Source organism: Dendropsophus ebraccatus, chromosome 1 (assembly GCF_027789765.1).
Source record: "Dendropsophus ebraccatus isolate aDenEbr1 chromosome 1, aDenEbr1.pat, whole genome shotgun sequence".
In the NCBI taxonomy this organism is placed as follows: domain Eukaryota; kingdom Metazoa; phylum Chordata; class Amphibia; order Anura; family Hylidae; genus Dendropsophus; species Dendropsophus ebraccatus.
The window spans coordinates 218,189,762-218,212,054 of record NC_091454.1 but is presented as its reverse complement, the minus strand read 5'-3'; the positions used below and the strand labels follow the sequence as shown (position 1 = coordinate 218,212,054).

Here is a 22,293-nt window from a genome sequence, read left to right as displayed (position 1 = left end):
TCTGCCTTATACCCGGTTGCATCTGGAGAGACTGTTGCTATTAGTTACCACCGTTAAAATAAATATACAACTACCGTTGTTCCTGAACCTTGGCATTGGTGTGATAATTGGTGCCCTGACTAAGGACAACGAAGAATCGCATGCCCAGTATTCCCGCATGGTCAGGAGCCCGGTTCTCAGCTGTATCACCCTCGTGCCTACACCGTGACAATCCTCTAGCTAGCAGCTGCCCCGGTTCCTGCCCGCAACAACATCCTCTCAGCAGAGTGGCCCCTAGGGGCCCGGGCATCGCACAAGCAGATGACATCACTCTGTACTGCAGTGAGTGGGAATAATAGAATAATAATAGCCTACCCTGCCTTTAAGTCCCCATACACCTTCACAATGCGATCATCCGGCTGTCAGCTATCCCTCTCACCCATCGCCCATCCTCCCCATAGACAGGAACGTTCCCGGAGGGTAAGCCACAGCTACAGCACTTTGGCTGCGGCTTATTTCTCTCTGAACAAAGGGGTCGGCCTTAATTTTCCGATCTCTTTTACCACCGGGGGTGTGCTCCATATACGATAGACTGGCGGTCTATTAAGGTCTAAAGAGTACAGGGACCTCTATACTACCATAAACATCAGTAAAAAGAAAGATGTGCTGTGATATGTTGCTACAGGCAACAACGTATTGCCCCCTTACTTCATAAAATCAGAGGCTTAGTGGACTTTCTTGCAGCTATACTACTGGAAAGCTCATTGGCTGGAATACTGAATTCTAATTCTATTTCACATATTTCCCACCAATAAAATGGCGTCCTGCCTGCCCCGACCCTATGCTGAGACAAGTTGCTGTAAAACCCCGCCCACAGAATCTTAGATGACCTGTCCCTACCGTCTCCATAGAAACTAAGGCAAAATAACCCCGCCCCCCTAAGCGCTGACGCCAATGGAGCAGAAGAATTTGAACCTCATGCGCTTCCGTGAATCACCTGACGCGTGCGCACTGTAGCATTGTGAGGCCGCGCATGCGTAATTGTAACTCCCTGCCCCCCTCCCTCCGGGGTGAGGCCGGGGGGAGGAGGCACCGGGTCCGGACACTGATCCACGACAGGCCGGGGACCGAGGCCTGAGAAGAGGCCTTAGCACGGGGAGAGGCGGTCCACAGAGCCGGCAGCAAGATGGTGAGAGTGAGGGGATGGGTCGGGAGCCGCGCCGCCGTGGTGTGAGGAGGGCCCAGGTGACAGGTGTGAGGGGCAGTGCTGAGGTGGCGGCCCCGTGTGTCAGGGGCCTGAGGGGGCACAGCACAGACCAGTCCCCTCACCTGCAGGATCATGGATGTGTCAGTGACGGCGTAAGCGGGGTCAGCGCGGTGTCCGGGGTCACGTGGCCTGAGAGGTCAGCGCCGCTCCATGGTGACATTCCCTCCACGGGGTCACGTGATCCGGAATACGGCGGCCAGGAGCTCCTGTCATGTGGTTACCATAGCAACCAGTCTGTGGCTGTCCAACGGCGTGAAGAGTGCCCCCATAACCTAGAGATGAGCCCCCATAGCATAGGAAGGGGTCCCTATAATGAAGAGTGCCCCCATAGCACAGGAAGGGCTCCCTGTAATGAGGAGTGCCCCCATAGCATAGGAAGGGCTCCCTATAATGAAGAGTGCCCCCATAGCATAGGAAGGGCTCCCTATAATGAAGAGTGCCCCCATAGAATAGGAAGGTCTCCCTATAATGAGGGGTGCCCCCATAACATAGGAAGGGGTCCCTATGATGAAGAGTGCCCCCATAACCTAGAGATGGTCCCCGATAGCATAGAAAGGGCTCCCTATAATGAAGAGTGCCCCCATAACATAGGAAGGGGTCCCTATAATGAAGAGTGCCCCCATAACCTAGAGATGAGCCCTCATAGCATAGGGAGGGGTCCCTATAATGAAGAGTGCCCCCATAACCCAGGACGGGTTCCTATACTGAATAGTGCCCTTATAACATAGGAAGGGCTCCCTATGATGAAGAGTGCCCCCATAACATAGGAAGGGCTCCCTATGATGAAGAGTGCCCCCATAACATAGGAAGGGCTCCCTATGATGAAGAGTGCCCCCATAACATAGGAAGGGCTCCCTATGATGAAGAGTGCCCCCATAACATAGGAAGGGCTCCCTATGATGAAGAGTGCCCCCATAACATAGGAAGGGCTCCCTATGATGAAGAGTGCCCCCATAACATAGGAAGGGCTCCCTATGATGAAGAGTGCCCCCATAACATAGGAAGGGCTCCCTATGATGAAGAGTGCCCCCATAACATAGGAAGGGCTCCCTATGATGAAGAGTGCCCCCATAACATAGAGATGTGCCCTCATAAAAGAGAGAGGAGTGCCCCCATAACCTAGAGATGTGCCCCCATAACATCGAAGGGCTCCCTATAATGAAGAGTGCCCCCATAACATAGGAAGGGGTCCCTATAATGAAGAGTGCCCCTATAACATAGGAAGGGGTCCCTATAATGAGGAGTGCCCCCATAACATAGAGATGTGCCCCCATAACATATGAAGGGGTCTGTATAACGAAGAGGAGCCCCCATACTGAAGAGTGCCCCAGTAACATAGGAAGGGGTCCCTATAATGAAGAGTTCCCCCATAACATAGGAAGGGATCCCTATAATGAAGAGTGCCCCCATAACATAGGAAGGGCTCCCTATAATGAATAGCGCCCCCCATAACAGAGGGAGGAGTGCCCATACTGAAGAGTGCCACCATAACATAGAGATGAGCCCCCCCACACTGGAGTGCCCCCATAACATAGGAAGGGGTCCCTTTAATGAAGAGTTCTCTGTAACATAGAGGAGCCCCCAAAACAGAGAGGAGCCCCCCATATGGAAGAGTGCCACCATAACTTACAAAGGAGTCCCTATAATGAAGAGTGTCTCCATAACCGAGAGAGGAGAGCCAATACTGAAGAGTGTCCCCATAAGGTCGTAAGCGGTCCCTATAATGAAGAGTTTACCCATAACATAGAAGAGAGCCCATACTGAAGAGTTCCCCCATAACAGAGAGAGAAGCCCCCATAACATAGGAAGGGGTCCCTATAATGAGGAGTGTCCCTGTAAGATAGAGGAGCGCCAATACTGAAGAGTGCCCCCATAACTTAGAGACAAGCCACTATACCGAAGAGTGCCCCCATAACAGAGATAAGCCATTATACTGAAGAGGGCCCCCATAACATAGAGATAAGCTACTATACTGAAGAGTGCCCCCATAACACAGAGATAAGCCATTATACTGAAGAGTGCCCCCATAACACAGTGATAAGCTACTATACTGAAGAGTGCCCCCATAACACAGAGATAAGCCATTATACTGAAGAGTGCCCCCATAACATAGAGATAAGCCATTATACTGAAGAGTGCCCCCATAACATAGAGATAAGCCATTATACTGAAGAGTGCCCCCATAACATAGAGATAAGCCATTATACTGAAGAGTGCCCCCATAACATAGAGATAAGCCATTATACTGAAGAGTGCCCCCATAAGACAGAGATAAGCTACTATACTGAAGAGTGCCCCCATAACACAGAGATAAGCTACTATACTGAAGAGTGCCCCCATAACACAGAGATAAGCCATTATACTGAAGAGTGCCCCCATAACATAGAGATAAGCCATTATACTGAAGAGGGCCCCCATAACATAAGCCATTATACTGAAGAGTGCCCCCATAACACAGAGATAAGCCATTATACTGAAGAGTGCCCCCATAACATAGAGATAAGCCATTATACTGAAGAGTGCCCCCATAACACAGAGATAAGCTACTATACTGAAGAGTGCCCCCATAACACAGAGATAAGCCATTATACTGAAGAGTGCCCCCATAACATAGAGATAAGCTACTATACTGAAGAGTGCCCCCATAACACAGACATAAGCTACTATACTGAAGAGTGCCCCCATAACACAGGCATAAGCCATTATACTGAAGAGTGCCCCCATAACACAGAGATAAGCCATTATACTGAAGAGTGCCCCCATAACACAGAGATAAGCCATTATACTGAAGAGTGCCCCCATAACACAGAGATAAGCCATTATACTGAAGAGTGCCCCCATAACACAGGCATAAGCCATTATACTGAAGAGTGCCCCCATAAGACAGATAAGCTACTATACTGAAGAGTGCCCCCATATTGTAGCACCTCTCTGACGGGGGTTGGAGCCTCCATTACTGTATCTGCTGTCAGTGTATAGAAGCCTCTTTATGTAATGCTGTACACAGCTGAGGATCTGTTACAGTTGCATCCCCTGAGCAGCATATGTCCCCCAGTTGTCGCAGGGTCTCAGCTGTGAGAAGTATCGGACGTCACTGACACGCCTCTGTCCGTTATCTCCTGTGTGAGGAGGAAGTAGCAGGTGATGACCCTTGTGAGCCATAGACTTGTATAGTCAGATGTAGCAGAGCTGAGTGTGATCACCTGTTTAGTATACTGAGACATTACTGCTTACTATAAACATCGCTCCTCTCTGCTACATCTCTATGTGCTGCAGCATCCTGTACCGGGCTGGATGGGACGTCATTGTGGGCTCCGGCAGATTTCCGGATTATCAGATGCTTAACCCTTCCACCCCCACCGAGCAGAGGTGTAAGACCTCTTATTTTTGGTATTAAGTGAGAACATTTTTCTATTTCAGATACTATGTTATTACTATTGCTGCACACAGTAATGGCACCCCCCTCTGTGTCCCTATAGTTATCTGTGCCCCCGGATAGTAGTCGGACCACTCTGTGCCCCCAGATAGTAGTCAGGCCACTCTGTGCCCCCATATCCTATAGACGCCCCCTTTGTCTCTATGCAGTAATTGAGGTCATCTCCGCTGTGCAGCCGTACAGTAGTTTGCCCCTGTCAGTGGATTTATGTAGGTCCCCTCCTGTAGGTAATCCCCCTGTAGAAAGGACCCCCCCTTGTAGGTAATCCTCCTTGTAGTAAGTGTCTTCTTTTAGGCCTTTTCTCCTGTAGTTAATCTTCCCAGTAATAAGTCCCCCATCTAGGTAATTGTCCCCCTGTAGTAAGCACCTAGGCAGTCTCCCTATAGTAAGCTCCCCCTGTAGGTAGCCCCCCCCCTCCCCCCCTTTAGACCATCCCCTGGCTTCTCCCCTCTTTCCAAGCCCTGTGATAGAGAGAGCGGCCTCTTGTGGCCAGAGGGAGAATGTTTGCTGTGGCCTCAAGAGCGACTGACAGGGTGGGAGTAGTGGCAGTCAGTGCTCTATATAACAAGGAGAAGGGGATTTGAAAGGCCAGCACTTGTCAGTAGGGATGAGGCAATTTACAGTAGGAACCGAACGAAATGCTCCGTTCCCATCTGTATTCCCCTCATCAGGCTGCTTTGCTCTGTGCTCCTTCCCAGGTGCTAGAAAAAAGATGGATCCAGTCCTGAGAAGCTGGGAGAAGTTTCCCAGGAAGGGATCCATCTTTTCCCAGCACCTGGGGAGGAGCGGCACAGACTTCAAAGCTCCACAGCCTGATGAGTGGAATACAGATGGGAACGGAGCGTTTGGCTTCGTTCCTACTGTAAATTCGATCACCCCTTCTTGTCAGCCCGCCCACCCCTAGTAGTGTCCTGCTGGTTAACCCTTTTTGTGCATGAGTAACTAAGCTCTCTATCACCTGTGTGCTGCAGCACAGAAAGGGTTAAAGGTCAGACCTTACATATATGCGTCATCGGCTCCTGCTCCGACGACCTCTGCACTGAAGTCCCACGTATTTCTCTACTGGCGGGCAGTCGGAGAATGGAGGTGGTCGGTGCAGGAGCTGATCAGACACACATAATGTCTGCACACAACCCTTCCTGTGCTGCAGCATATAAGTGATATACGGTGTGATTACTCACACAGCACAGAAAGGGTTTCTCTGTAGGCGCCCCTCTAGGGGGAATTAATGGAATGATTAATCGCCCAGCTCCGCATAGTCATGTGATGGCACAACAAGCAGTGCGGACTGACACAGGGAAGTGGCTGATAACAGAGAAGGAGGAGCTGGGGGAGCAGCTTTTTGGGACCAGTTCCCTTTAACATCAGTAAGGCTTATTGACGTGCTGGGAGTTTTGGAACAGCCATGAAACCAGTGCTTTATACCCTAATCTTTAACCTGTGTCTCTCCAGACATTGCAAAACTCAGTGCGCCCTAAGGGCCTCTGGGAGGTGAAGTTTTGCAACAGGGAAGGGGTGGGGGGGCTGAGCACATGGATTGTGGAGATAGGCAGTCATCCTCCTGCAATAATACGTCGGCCTCTAGATGGCGCAGCTCTCTCATCCTTGTCTCTGTCTCTTCTCCCCACAGATGCGGTTTATGCTGCTGTTCAGCCGGCAGGGGAAGCTGCGCCTACAGAAGTGGTACGTGGCCACCTCCGAGAGGGAAAAGAAGAAGCTGGTGCGGGACCTGATGCAGACCGTGCTCAGCCGAAAACCCAAAATGTGCAGCTTCCTGGAATGGAAGGATCTTAAGGTGGTCTATAAAAGGTGAGACAAGCCCCCAGGTACTTCACCCTGCCCTCAGGATACCCGGACTGTAATGGCATCTTAGAAGTCTTGCAGGTTGGGTTGGATTCCCCCCAGTTATACAGACAAGCCATCATTGCTGCTGGATAAGCGGCTGCACATATACAGGTATAGTGCAATGGCTTACAGTCATCTGACACACCATCCTCCTAGTAGCTGTGGTTAAAGCATCACTCCGACTTCAGTAAGCCTCCTTCCCTATCTCTACAGAGACTTTCCTGACTTTACACTGATTGTGAACTCACATTTTCTCTGTTCACATCCAGAGCTGTATTCAGAATTCTATCGTTATCCTCTGAATCGGCTTCACTCCGCTTAGGTTACAACTCGCTGCTCTGAATTCTTTCCATGTGAACGGAGAAGAAACATCACTTGACTGTAATGGATAAAAAAAAATTCATATAATGCTCAGGGTGGCATAAAAATAATAAAGACGCCATATTCTCCTCCTCCCGTGTCCTGCAGCTGTCCCTCTTGGTCTCCCTGTGTCACCACTACCTCCTGGTGTCCTGCAACTGTCCCTCCTGGTCTCTCCCTGTCACCACTACCTCCTGGTGTCCTGCAGCTGTCCCTCCTGGTCTCTCCCTGTCACCGCTACCTCCTGGTGTCCTGCAGCTGTCCCTCCTGGTCTCCCCGTGTCACCGCTACTTCCTGGTATCCTGCAGCTGTCCCTCCTGGTCTCTTCTTGTCACCACTACCTCCTGGTGTCCTGCAGCTGTCCCTCCTGCTCTTCCTGTGTCACCGCTACCTCCTGGTCTCCTGCAGCTGTCCCTCCTGGTCTCTCCCTGTCACCGCTACCTCCTGGTGTCCTGCAGCTGTCCCTCCTGGTCTCCCTGTGTCACCGCTACCTCCCGATGTCCTGCAGCTGTCCCTCCTGGTGTCCTGCAGCTGTCTCTCCTGGTCTCCCCGTGTCACCGCTACCTCCTGGTGTCCTGCAGCTGTCTCTCCTGGTCTCCCCGTGTCACCACTACCTCCTGGTGTCCTGCAGCTGTCCCTCCTGGTCTCCCTGTGTCACCGCTACCTCCCGATGTCCTGCAGCTGTCCCTCCTGGTGTCCTGCAGCTGTCCCTCCTGGTCTCCCTGTGTCACCGCTACCTCCTGGTGTCCTGCAGCTGTCTCTCCTGGTCTCCCCGTGTCACCGCTACCTCCTGGTGTCCTGCAGCTGTCCCTCCTGGTCTCCCCTGGTCACCGCTACCTCCTGGTGTCCTGCAGCTGTCCCTCCTGATCTCTCCCGGTCACCGCTACCTCCTGGTGTCCTGCAGCTGTCCCTCCGGGTCTCCCCGTGTCACCGCTACCTCCTGGTATCCTGCAGAGTTCCCTCTTGGTCTCCCCGTGTCACCGCTACCTCCTGGTGTCCTGCAGCTGTCTCTCCCTGTCACCACTACCTCCTGGTGTCCTGCAGCTGTCCCTCCTGGTCTCCCCGTGTCACCGCTACCTCCTGGTGTCCTGCAGCTGTCTCTCCCTGTCACCACTACCTCCTGGTATCTCGCAGCTGTCCCTCCTGCTCTTCCTGTGTCACCGCTACCTCCTGGTGTCCTGCAGCTGTCCCTCCTGGTCTCCCCGTGTCACCGCTACCTCCCTGTTGTCCCCACGAGGAGGAGTACCTAAGGCTCAAAACCCGTGACTAGTGATTGGCCCAGTGTGGGGCAGTTCATCTGATGCAGGGGACTGGAGAAGGGGGGTGTAGCTGTTTCTTATTTTTCTGCCCCCCTGAATATTTTCTGTTCAGACAACCCAGGCGTATCAGTAATTATTACCATTATCTGACATGTAAGAGACCTCTCTGATCAATACAATGAACGGGCAGAATCCCCCCGGTGCTGTGCCCCCTCCTTAAGTTATGTATAGAGTCATAGGAGTCCGTACACCACACACCTGACTTTCTGTGCAGATCAAAACTGGGACATTGCGAAAGTTTATGAAAATTATAATCTCACTTTAGGGTATGTTCACACGTACCGGATCTGCAGCGGATTTCACGCTGCGAGGTAGCAGAGAAATCCACTGCGGATCCAGTAATGAGTAGGTGAATGGATCCCATACTCGCAGCAGATCCGATGCGTGTATGGGACCCAGCCCCTTTAACCCCCTCGCCACCGGCCGAAAGCATGCCTGCAGCCCCAGCCCCGAGCATACTTTACCGGCTTGGCACCGCGGCTGTGTGACGCTCCCGACTGCCACCACTTCTCTTCAACCAATCAGTGCACCGAAGCACTACTTGGCTGAAGAGGAGCGAGGGGAGCCGGGAGCCTGAATCAAGCCGCGGCTCTGAGGTGGTAATGTATGGCCAGAGTGCGGGCGGGGGGGTTAAAGGGGCTGCAGGCGGACGTTCGGCCGGCAGCACGGGGGTTAAAGCTGCTGCGGGCGGGCTTTCGGCCGGCGGCGTGGATCCGCTGCGTGTATGGGACCCATTCACCTTCTCATTACTGGATCCGCGAGCAGATTTCGCTGCTAACTCGCAGCGTGAAATTCGCTGCTAACTCGCAGCGTGAAATTCGCTGCGGATCCGGTACGTGTGAACATACCATTAGGGTATAAACCCACACACCGTATATGCAGCATATTTACTGCTGCGATACGCAGCAAACTCGCAGCAAAATCGCAGCAGATTAGATCTAAATAACTGAACACAGCATCAAATCTGTACCAACAAATCTGCTGCGTATTTGTTGCATATCTGCTGCATATACGGTGTGTGGGTTTATACCCTTAAGGGGTATTCCTATTTCTCATAAAAAGCACACTAGGATATGGGGTCTCTTTATGATCAGTGGTGTCTGGGACTTATGGCTGCAGCCCCTTCACTGTAACCACCGCTCAGCAGCACCCCAGCTTATCGTCTTTTCCTCCATTCACTTGTATAGAGATGTGCTGCCCTTACCCTGCATTCTCTCCAGTCTGACACAGTGCTCTCTGCTGCCACCTCTGTCCAGAGCAGGAGAGGTTATCTATGGGGATTTGCTGCTGCTCTGGACAGTTCCTGACATGGACAGAGGTGGCAGCAGAGAGCACTGGGTCAGACTGGAAAGAATATACCAGTTCATGCAGGGCATGCAGCAGCTGATAAGTACTGAAAGACTGGAGATTTTTAGATAGAAGTAATTTACAAATCTTTCTAACTTTCTGACACCAGTTGATTTGAAGATGAAGAAATCCCCCTTTAAAGTGATGGGCCAGCCAACCGCTATGCAAGGGAAGGCCACATCTCTATAAAAGTGAATGGAGGGAAAAAACGAAAGCTGGGCTTTCTGACACCAGTTGATTTAAAAAACCTGCCTGTTTTGACCTGCAGGATCCAGTATTTTTCCCTCACTAAGAATCCTGATCCGGCAAACTATGGATAGCTCCTATAATACACTGCAGAGGGACCCTCTTACTACTCAGAGAATACCAGAATTGTTTGGTGCACCTGTTTGCCTCTCATTACCATGGTCTTCCAATCTTAGACGGCCTTACATCCTGACTAGGACCATTGACCGGAGTTGTCCCTTTACCTGCAGTGACGGCCTCAGCACACGCAGTGTCTCGCCCTTTGTTCTGTAAATTGTAATGATTTAAGCTGGGCGTTAGGGCCCTATTACACGGGACGATTATCGTGCGGAAAAACGATAATCGTTCAGTGTAATTGCACATTGTTCATTGTTTTGCTGGGATCAGATGGAGTAAACAATCGTAGTAATGATTGCAAGAACAATCGTAACTAATGACCATCGCTCTGTGTAATATGGTGAACAATTTCAGGTTAACAACAAACATCTTGTTAACAACAAAAATCTCGTTTGCGCTCGTTTATAGTCAGTCATTAATCGTTAAAATCGCTCTTCTAATAGGACCCTTATACTGTGCCACAGGTGTCATACTCCGTTTTGCTACAGCAGGGGGGCCGGGTGTGACCCCCCCCCCCCCCCTGGTCTCAGCCATATACTGGCACTGGTGCTGCAGCCTCTAGCAGAGCGAATGATCTCTTCTAGTACATCGCGGCTCTGCCATCCACACAGACACACAGTGTAGTGCAGATTCTAATTATGTAGCTTTATTAAAGCAATTGTGCATTTAACCCCTTAAGGTCCGGCCTCTTATCATATTTTTAATGTGGTTTTGAATTTTTGACTCCTTTTTTTTTTTTTTTTGTCCCATCAGGGACTCTGAGCGTTCCCTCTAGCTGTTGTACACTACAAATCCCATCATGCCTGGACAGCCACAGCTTTAGCTTAAGGCTAGCTTCACACATACCAGATTTGCAGCGGATTTCCGCTGCGAATCCCGGTACAGTGAAGTTCAATGGGTCACATACCCGCTGCCAGTATGTGACCCGGCCCGGAGCATACGTTACCTGCTCAAGCAGCACTGATTGGCTGATGGGCACCAACAGGAGCTGTGACCCTCACATGGATCGCGCCGCCGACCAGGTGATGTATGCTCCAGGCCGGGGGCTGAGGGGGGGTTAAAGGGGCCGGGTCACATACTGGCAGCAAAACGAAAATTCCACTGCGGGTATGTGACCCATTCAACTTCACTGTACCAGGATTTACAGCGGATTTAAGTGCAAACTCGCAGCGTGGAATCCGCTGCGAATTTGGTACGTGTGAAGCTACCCTTAGACACAATGGGAATTGTAGTTTTGCAACAGCTGGAGAACCGGCGGTTCCTCATCCCTGATCTATAAGATGGGCCACCTCAGGCCAGAAACATAGAAGTGGTGTTTAAAGGAACTCTCCTGCTTATACACTGTGTAGAGCCGGAGGGGGCGGAGCATGGCTCTGTTGTCACACATCATCACTATGAAGCTCCATATAGACTCTTCTGGGATGTTCTGAATCCTATAACACTTTCCCCGTACACAACATGTTAAGATGTTCAGTGATAATCTTCAGGACATGATGCTTTCCTGTCGTGCCTGGCATCCCACGACCATGGTGGCACCTTCTTCCTCTTGGCTTATAGATCGGTGCACGTTCGGCCCCCTGGCTAGATGCAGGCGGGCTTTGGTTATGTCTCCTTACAGGATGTTATGTTCTTATGTGTCAGTAGATGGCATCCATGAAGGGCAATGAGGTAGGAGCCTTGCAGGGACCACATAAGAAGGGCATAGGATCAGGTGAAGACAGCAAATCCCTTTAAAGTGCTCTTGGTACCTGTAGAAGTTGGGCAGGGGTGAGGGTACACATAACATCATGCTTGTTGAACCTTGGATATCCCCCACCCCCATATGTCTTGGTACGTTGCACTAACATCCTGCACTCTCTCCTTCCTCTCACCTAGATACGCCAGCCTGTATTTCTGTTGTGCCGTAGAAGATCAGGATAATGAGCTGCTGACCCTGGAGCTGATCCACCGATACGTGGAGCTACTGGACAAGTATTTCGGCAGCGTAAGTTTCTCTGCCAGACACGCTCAGCCGGGGGCGGTGGGGGAGGGAGTGGGCTTTGTGATATAGAAGCTGGAGGTGGACAGGGCACCCTCCCCCATGTACACCTCACGAGCATTAGTCCACGCTGTGTAATTAGGTTTACCACTGATCACAGGCTACGTATGTAATCCTCCCTGTCAGGAGCCTCTAAGTAGTTTACCACGTGTATCGCTCAACCCCACTGCTGCTCCATTCTGTCTTTTCTTCTTGTCTCCTATCACTTTATACATTGTGCGAACCTCTTGCTTCAGTAGACAGTATGGTCTGTCAAGCATCACGGCTAGACGGATGCCAGCTTACTATGAAGAAGAGCTGCCAGAGAGACAGATTTTACAGCTGATCACTGCTACCTGTAACTGTTAGAGTACTGCTCCCTATATACAGGAATATAACTACTATAATACTGCTCCTATATACAGGAATATAACTACTATAATACTGTTCCTATATACAGGAATATAACTACTATAATACTGCTCCCTATATACAGGAATATAACTACTATAATACTGCTCCTATATACAGGAATATAACTACTATAATATTGCTCCTATATACAAGATTATAACTACTATAATACTGCTCCTATATACAAGAATATAACTACTATAATACTGCTCCCTATATACAAGAATATAACTACTATAATACTGCTCCTATATACAAGAATATTACTACTATAATACTGCTCCTATATACAAGAATATTACTACTATAATACTGCTCCTATATACAGGAATATAACTACTATAATACTGCCTCCTATATACAGGAATATAACTACTATAATATTGCTCCTATATACAAGAATATAACTACTATAATACTGCTCCCTATATACAAGAATATAACTACTATAATACTGCCCCTATATACAAGAATATAACTACTATAATACTGCTCCTATATACAGGAATATAACTACTATAATACTGCTCCTATATACAGGAATATAACTACTATAATACTGCCCCCTGTATACAAGAATATAACTACTATAATACTGCTCCTATATACAGGAATATAACTACTATAATACTGCTCCTATATACAGGAATATAACTACTATAATACTGCTACTGTATACAAGAATATACCTACTATAATACTGCTCCTATATACAGGAATATAACTACTATAATCACGGAAACTAGAGAGAAAGGAACGGCTGCACATCCCATCTATGGCTGATACTAATGCCGCTCGGCCTATATGAAAAATCAACACCAGAGTGTCTATATAATTTGATCAAGCCATAATAGCCCCGTGTACCACCGCGCAGGTCCTCTGGTTCACATGGGTCCCTACGCTAACTCCGCACTGTGTCGGTCAGTGACCACCGCCCCCGCAAAGCGTGCACGTGCAGGGAAGGGAGGCCATGGAATGGTCCTGCAACCCCCATGTCACAGGACCAGACCCAAAGTGCCCCACCAGAACCCGGTCAGCACCACCGGTGGGGGAGGCTGCCCCCAAACGACACAAGTATGGATATGGTATTACACTTACCACTGCTGCACTCACAGAGTGGGACAGACATAGGGTACTGACATGCGAGCACAGGCATATCCTGCTGATTTTGGTCATGTGGGTCTTATAAAGGAGTGCTAGCTGTTCAGAGAGGGAGAACTGTAAAACACGAACTGGAGAGAATGGAACCGCTGCACATCCCAACTATGGCTGATACTAATGCCGCTAGGCCTATATTAAAAATCAACACCAGAGTGTCTGTGTATGATTTGATCAAACCATAATAGCCCTGTGTACCAACGTGCAGGTGCCTGTGCTCACATGTCCGGACCCTATGTCTTCCCCATTCTGTGAGAGCAGCAGTGGTGAGTGTAATACCATATCCATACTTGTGTCGTTTGGGGGCAGCCTTCCCCGCCGATGGTGCTGGCCGGGTTCTGGTGGGGCTTTTTGGGTCTGGTCCTGTGACATGGGGGTTGCAGGGCCATTCCATGGCCCCCCTTCCTTGCACGTGCATACTTTGCGGGGGTTGGCGGTCACTGACCGACACGGTGTGGAGTTAGTGTAGGGACCCGTGTGAACCAGAGGACCTGCACGTTGGTACATGGGGCGATATGGCTTGATCAATTCATATACAGACACTCTGGTGTTGATTTTTAATATAGGCCTAGCGGCAAAAGTATCAGCCATAGATGGGATGTGCAGCGGTTCCTTTCTTTCCAGTTTACGCATAACTACTAGAATACTGTTCCTATATACAGGAATATAACTACTATAATGTACAAATAAAGAGTCAAAGATACGTGCACTCACCGATGTGGTGTGCCGCTGGGGTACTTTACTGGAGGTTACATCCACACATGCAGGGAGGGGGGAGTGGAGGCAGGTGTATTCTCAGGTGTAGACAACAATTGTTTCACGTGTTCCCACGCTTCTTCCGGTCTACGGAGCACCCTGAGTTCAGTGGCCGTATTGGGGACACCCCGCTGGTCTCTTTCCTGTGAATGCGGCTGCCGGAGATTGCGAGGGCGGTGCGATCCACTCCTCCTTTCCCGTGATAACTACTATAATACTGCTCCTATATACAGGAATATAACTACTATAATACTGCTCCTATATACAAGAATATAACTACTATAATACTGCTCCTATATACAAGAATATAACTACTATAATACTGCTCCTATATACAGGAATATAACTACTATAATACTGCTCCTATATACAGGAATATAACTACTATAATACTGCCCCCTATATACAGGAATATAACTACTATAATGCGGTTCAGGGAAGAAAGAGTGCTGCACCTCACACCTATGGCTGATACTAGTGCCGCTAGGCTAAATAAAAAACACATCAGAATTTTGTGTATGAATTGATCAAGCCATACTGCCCCATGTACCTCGTGCCGGTATCTGATACACATGGGTCCCTACACTAAGTCCACACCGTGCCAGTCAGTGGCCACCAACCCCTATAATACTGCTCCTATATACAGGAATATAACTGCTATAATACTGCTCCTATATACAGTAATATAACTACTATAATGTAAACTGGAGAAAATAATCGAGCACTCACCAGGAGATGTCTTCAGCAGTTTATTTCATGGATTCCATAGCAGGGAGGGGGAAGGTGGAAAGGTGTAGGTGCAGGCGCATCACCTGGTGATGCGCCTGCACCTACACCTTTCCACCTTCCCCCTCCCTGCTATGGAATCCATGAAATAAACTGCTGAAGACATCTCCTGGTGAGTGCTCGATTATTTTCTCCAGTTTACACTGTACCTGTACCACTTCATTGTAGCACCCCAGGCGTCTCAACTGTAGATCTCCTCTGTGCCACCGTCTATCCAGCTTTAGGACTGTGATTGTATGCAGTGCGGGCTTGCTGTTCCTCCACTCTTGCATAACTACTATAATACTGCCCCTATATACAAGAATATAAGTACTATAATACACAGTGTGGAGTTAGCGTAGGGACCCATGTGAACCAGAGGACCTGCGCGGTGGTACACGGGGCTATTATGGATTGATCAAATTATATAGACACTCTGGTGTTGATTTTTAATATAGGCCTAGCGGCATTAGTATCAGCCATAGATGGGATGTGCAGCGGTTCCATTCTCTCCAGTTCGTGTCATAACTACTATAATACTGCTCCTATATACAGGAATATAACTGCTATAATACTGCTCCTATATACAAGAATATAACTACTATAATACTGCCCCTATATACAAGAATATAAGTACTATAATACACAGTGTGGAGTTAGCGTAGGGACCCATGTGAACCAGAGGACCTGCGCGGTGGTACACGGGGCTATTATGGATTGATCAAATTATATAGACACTCTGGTGTTGATTTTTAATATAGGCCTAGCGGCATTAGTATCAGCCATAGTTGGGATGTGCAGCGGTTCCATTCTCTCCAGTTCGTGTCATAACTACTATAATACTGCTCCTATATACAGGAATATAACTGCTATAATACTGCTCCTATATACAAGAATATAACTGCTATAATACTGCTCCTATATACAGGAATATAACTGCTATAATACTGCTCCTATATACAGGAATATAACTGCTATAATACTGCTCCTATATACAGGAATATAACTGCTATAATACTGCTCCTATATACAAGAATATAACTGCTATAATACTGCTCCTATATACAGGAATATAACTGCTATAATACTGCTCCTATATACAGGAATATAACTACTATAATGGAAAAAGGTAAGACAGTGGGTAGCCGGCACTACGGATGACACCAGGTGGATAGGTATAGTACAGTCACTTGCAGCTGCAGCCACGAAATGAAAACAGACCCACAAGGGTGCGCAGCAGGATATGCAGCAAAAACGCACAGTATGAATACTGATAAATACAGAAGTGGCACTCACTGCTTCGGGTTGAATATCATCTTTATTGAGAAAATGGAACACTCAGCATGGAAGGGGGAAGAATGGTAAAAGCAGGGTAGTGTCACTGAACAACAAATGTTTTTGCGGTCAGCCGCACTTTGTCAGGTTGTTCACATCTTGTCTCCCTTTCCCTTCTTCCTCCTGTAACATTAATGAAGGTTTCCATCATGTTCTCCTTTCCCTTCTTCCTCCTGTATGTGTATACACCAGGCAGGTTACAGTCTGTTACTGTTGATTTACCAACCACATCTGCTGGAAGTTTGTTCCAAGCATCTACTCCTCTTTCAGTCAAGTAATATTGTTTTTTTGCATTGCTTCTGATCTTTCCCCAAACTAACCTCTCACTGTGTCCTCTTCTTCTTGTGATCAGGTTAAAAAAAAAAAAAAACAGATTGCAGGGTGTTGTGCTGTGCAGGACTGCTCCGTGCTCACTCACTCCTCTCAGCCCCTCCCCTCTCCATAGAGCAGAATGGACACAGATATCCTGCTTCTTCTGAAGTCAGGGGGGGAGCTAGGAAAACTGCTTTTTCAGTACAGAAGGAAACTCTTTTGCTAAATAAAACCTATTACAGAGTTTTTTTTTTTTTTTTAAATCGCTTACACTATAGATATTTATTGTTTTTAGAAAAAGGACCCTGAAATGACAGTTACGCTTTAAGTCTTTCCTGATATGTTTTACGCCTGGCACCCTCCACCATTTTTGTAGCCGTCTTTGGACCTGTTCTTTTTTGTCAGTATCTTTCTGTAGGTGAGGTCTCCAGAACTGGGCACAGTATTCCAGCTGTGATGTCACAATCTCCTGCTCTGCTGCACCAACATACACGCATAGCACTGTTGCACTGGAGGACACACACAACTCTGCAGTATGCACATACCCTTACTCCCCCTCCAGGAGTGCTAACTTACCTGTGACCTCATAGAAGGTTCTGCTGGAACTGAAACTTCTCCGGAGGAGAAAATCTGTCTATTTCAAATCAACTGGTATTAGAAAATGATATAGATTTGTCATTTACTTCTATTAAAAAAATCTCCAGTCTTCCAGTACTTATCAGCTGCCGTATGTCCTGCAGGAAGTGGTGTTTTCCTTCCAATCTGACACAGTGCTCTCTGCTGCCACCTCTGATCATGTGAGGAACTGTCCAGAGTAAGAGAGGTTTTCTATGGGGATTTGCTGCTGCTGACATGGACAGAGGTGGCAGCAGAGAGCACTGTGTCAGGCTGAAAGGAATACACCACTTACTGCAGGACGTACAGCAGCTTATAAGTACTGACAGACTGGAGATTTTTAAATAGAAGTAAATTACATGTCTGTATAATTTTCTGACACCAGTTAATTTGAAAGAAGTAGATTTTCTCCGGAGTACCCTTTTAATACAGCTGAATTCTGGTTACATGGTTACATCCAATGTGCATTGTGGTATCAGCTCATGTGTCTCTCCCTACAGGTGTGTGAGCTGGACATCATATTTAACTTTGAGAAGGCGTATTTTATCCTGGACGAGTTCTTGATGGGGGGCGAAATCCAAGACACATCCAAGAAGAGTGTCCTGAAGGCGATCGAGCAGTCAGACATGCTCCAGGAGGTGAGTGTCCCCCCCATTGTCTCCTTCTCTCCCCTTACACTCGGCTCTTTAGTTTCCTTTCTTCCTTTGTGTCTCCCTCGCTCGCTCTCGCTCCCCCCACCCCTTTCTCTGCAGTGGATGAATCACCCATCTCTTGTCCTGTCACAGCTCACTGACTCCCACCCACTCACTTTCATAGCAAGAAATTTCCACACTGGAGATAGAGTAGGAGGGAGATAAAGAGTGTGTGCGGTGGGGAGATTACCAGCCAAGGAGGAAGGGGGGGCATCAAATGATGGTAGTGGGGGGCACCGGCGAGGTAGTGGATACGAGCGGCAGATCAGGGGTGTGCGCCATTCACATCCGGAATGAGATGATGAATGGGAGTCAGAAGCAGCGCAGGGCGAATAATGATTTGGGATGGGGAGGGGGGTGGCACTGCTTCATAAGAAAGGGGGAAACCGGAGGCAGCGAGGATGATGATGATGTATGGGCCATCAGTGATAGATGTTACAGCCTGGGGTTATTAATGATAGGAGGATGGCAGGGAGCACCAGCCAAGCACTGAGCTGTGGTTATAGAGCAATGAGACGTGAGTGGGGAGGAACCAGAGCACCTCAGCTGCTGCGGAACCTCATAATACACACCTCAGCTGCTGCCGAACCCTATAACACACCTCAGCTGCCGTGGAAGCCTATCAAACATACCTCAGCTGCTGCCGAACCCTATAACACACCTTAGCAGCTGCAGAACCTCATACTGCACACCTCAGCTGCTGCGGAACCACATACTACACACCTCAGCGGCTGCAGAACCTCATAATACACACCTCAGCTACTGCAGAACCCTATAACACACACCTCAGCTGCTGCGGAACCTCATCCTACACACCTCAGCGGCTGCAGAACCTCATAATACACACCTCAGCGGCTGCAGAACCTCCTAATACACACCTCAGCGGCTGCAGAACCTCCTAATACACACCTCAGCGGCTGCAGAACCTCATAATACACACCTCAGCCGCTGCAGAACCTCATAATACACACCTCAGCCGCTGCAGAACCTCATACTACACACCTCAGCTGCTGCAGAACCTCATACTACACACCTCAGCTGCTGCAGAACCTCATACTACACACCTCAGCTGCTGCAGAACCTCATACTACACACCTCAGCTGCTGCAGAACCTCATACTACACACCTCAGCTGCTGCAGAACCTCATACTACACACCTCAGCTGCTGCAGAACCTCATACTACACACCTCAGCTGCTGCAGAACCTCATACTACACACCTCAGCTGCTGCAGAACCTCATACTACACACCTCAGCTGCTGCAGAACCTCATACTACACACCTCAGCTGCTGCAGAACCTCATACTACACACCTCAGCTGCTGCAGAACCTCATACTACACACCTCAGCTGCTGCAGAACCTCATACTACACACCTCAGCTGCTGCAGAACCTCATACTACACACCTCAGCTGCTGCAGAACCTCATACTACACACCTCAGCTGCTGCAGAACCTCATACTACACACCTCAGCTGCTGCAGAACCTCATACTACACACCTCAGCTGCTGCAGAACCTCATACTACACACCTCAGCTGCTGCAGAACCTCATACTACACACCTCAGCTGCTGCAGAACCTCATAGCAGACACCTAAGCGGCTGTGGAACCCTATAAAATACATCTCAGCTCCTGCAGGACCTCATAATACACACCTCAGCTGCTGGTGGGGGTCACTGTGTACATACATTACATTACTTATCCTGTTCTGATCCTGAGTTACATCCTGTGTTATCCTCCAGAGCTGCACTCACTATTTTGCTGGTGGGGTCACTGTATACATACATTACATTTCTGATCCTAAGTTACATCCTGTGTTATCCTCCAGAGCTGCACTCACTATTCTGCTGGTGTGGTCGCTGTGTACATACATTATTTATCCTGTACTATACTCCAGAGCTGCACTCCCTCTGTGCTCTGTTAGGGTAGTGGGGGGAGTGTTGTGGCTCAGTGTTCCTGACCCCATGTTTTGTTTCTCTGCAGGAGGACGAGTCACCGCGCAGCGTTCTAGAAGAGATGGGACTGGCTTGATACACAGAGGGCCCCTCTTCCCCCTTCGTTTTTGACCAAAACCCCTTTTTACATTCCCTTTACCCAGAATCCACCATTCCCCCTCACCACCTTTCCTCTTTTACAATCACTGCGGGACCTCCCTTGTCTCCATGACCGGCTCTCACACACATACTGACCATTGCCGACTAGGACCCACCATAGCTCGGTGTCTGCACCTGCGTAGCTGCTTGTCTCCTCTCTGTACAGTTTCCAAACAAAGATGAACGAAAGGGACCAATTGCACTTTCTCAATCAGCTGTCCCCGTTCCCTGTCTCCCCCCCCGACCCACGGAGCGCGTGTTTTAGACAAATAATTTAAACACATTTTTGTACACAGTCGGTTGCGGCATGTCATACTGATTTTTACTTTAATTTTTTAATGTTTTTTTTGCACATTTTGGTGATGGGCACTTACCTGTCTGTATCCTCTGAGTCTCCCGCTCGCTGACTGTCCAGGTTCTCTCACGTAAGGGACTGGATGGTTGGAGGATAGACCCGACCACGGTCGGCGTCCGTTTCGAGGCTCTACTCTACTCCCCGTCTCTTTCCCACCACCACAACCGCACAAACTTCTGGAATAAAACATGAGTGCTGCTAAATGACCCCCACTCTCATCTCTGTTACTTCTCCAAGACACGTGCAGGTTTGAGGGGGTTTAACAATGGGGGAAGGGTGGGTTAATGTGTCCCTGTATATGTTTAGGTTGTATTCTAACAAACTTGTTATAGTTTCATTACCTTTCAGTCATTACCTTTTCTTATAGGGGTACTCCGGGCTGGAGTTATTTTTAGTGTATGGCCGTGGAATGAGTGGATATAGAGGCCGCTGGTCACTTACCTCCATCCACCCCTTCACCGGCCATACAATAAAACTAACCCCAGCCTGGAGTACCCTTCAAGACTGAGTTCACACTGCATTTTTTTTATTCCATCTTTTTTAAAAAAAATTCTTATCTGTTTTATGCAAAAGAAAATGGATGCATTTGGTCCACCACGTTTTTGTGCATTTTGATCCTTTTTTTTTTTTTTTTTTTTTTTTTTAAATAATAAAAAAGTCAATAGAAAAACAGACACACACAAATGCATCTGTGTTTTATAGCCATATATTTTTTGCGTAATATGGATAAAAATTTTTTAAAAAAGTTGGCAAAAACAGTTTGAACCCAGCCGAACTGGAAGCTAGTCAACAAGAAGAGGACGGGATATAAAGTCTATGGGGGGAGATTTATCAAACCTGAATCAGATTCCACTTTTCATTCTTCAGACTCTTTGGAAAGTGAAAGGTGGAATCTGATTGGTTGCTAGGGGCAACTGAGACAGTTTCACTTTACACCATGTTTGATATATCCCCCATTATAGGTTGATCACAGGGCAAATCTAAATTAAAGGGCTTTTCCAATTTTAACTTACTTGTCCCCTATCTACAGGTTAGGGGACAAATATAAGATTCCGGGGGGTCTGACCTCCTCCCCCCTGCCGATCTGTATATCACGTCCCCAGCTTCTTTGTTATGAATAGAACTGCGGACACTGCACATGATCCGAAACCCAATCAGGAAGTGGTGTATTCTCTCCAGTCTGACACAGCGCTCTCTGCTGCCACCTCTGTCCATGTCAGGAACTGTCCAGAGTAGCATAGAAAACCTCTGCTGCTCTCCAGACTGGAAAAAATACACCACTTCCTGCAGGACATACAGCAGCTGATAAGTACTAGAAGACTTGAAATTTTTTAATAGAAGTAAATTACCAATCTATATAACCTTCAGGCATTAGTTGATTTGAAAGAATTTCGTGGTCAATAAAGGGAGATGTGGCCATGGTCTGCTTTAATTAACCTTTCGAGAAGAGTGCTGTTGATGGATCCAATCCTATAGTATTTGCCGTTAATGTTGAGCCACATTATTATGACCAGCAGTTAATATGGACCATGTGCGGCCTGGACAGCAGCTGGATGAGGCAGGAGTGAGCCATGCTGACTGCATCCCACACATGTTAGGGCAGGAGCCATAGACTGGCCGTTGAGGTGCTTCCACAGATAATCAATTGGCTTCAAGTCTGGTGAATTAGAGAGCAGGGTAGTACTGGGAAGTCGTGGTCATGCTCTTCCAACCAATGTTGGACTTTTCTACCCATGTGATATTTCGCATTGTCTTGCTGAAAGATCCCATCCGCCCCAGGGAAGACATTCAGCGTGTGCGGGTATACATGATCTGCAAGACTCATATCCAAATTGTCCGAGTGTCCCTCCACATGCATGAGTTACCC

General features: G+C 48.3%; 1 protein-coding gene across 1 annotated transcript; it reads left to right on the top strand.

The window, feature by feature from the left end:
* The first annotated feature begins 1,015 nt into the window (after positions 1-1,015).
* AP1S1 (adaptor related protein complex 1 subunit sigma 1) lies at positions 1,016-20,632 on the top strand. The gene is made up of 5 exons (XM_069982468.1): positions 1,016-1,168; positions 6,313-6,491; positions 11,792-11,900; positions 17,789-17,926; positions 19,962-20,632. The coding sequence occupies exons 1-5, from the start codon at positions 1,166-1,168 to the stop codon at positions 20,007-20,009; spliced, it is 477 nt and encodes a 158-aa protein (XP_069838569.1). The 5' UTR covers positions 1,016-1,165; the 3' UTR covers positions 20,010-20,632.
* The last annotated feature ends 1,661 nt before the right edge of the window (positions 20,633-22,293 follow it).

Bases quoted from the DNA above. Each gene is read 5' to 3' on its own strand.
- AP1S1 (XM_069982468.1), top strand. The intron at 6,492-11,791 runs GTGAGACAAGCC...CCTCTCACCTAG, and splicing joins CTTAAGGTGGTCTATAAAAG to ATACGCCAGCCTGTATTTCT. The intron at 11,901-17,788 runs GTAAGTTTCTCT...CTCTCCCTACAG, and splicing joins TGGACAAGTATTTCGGCAGC to GTGTGTGAGCTGGACATCAT.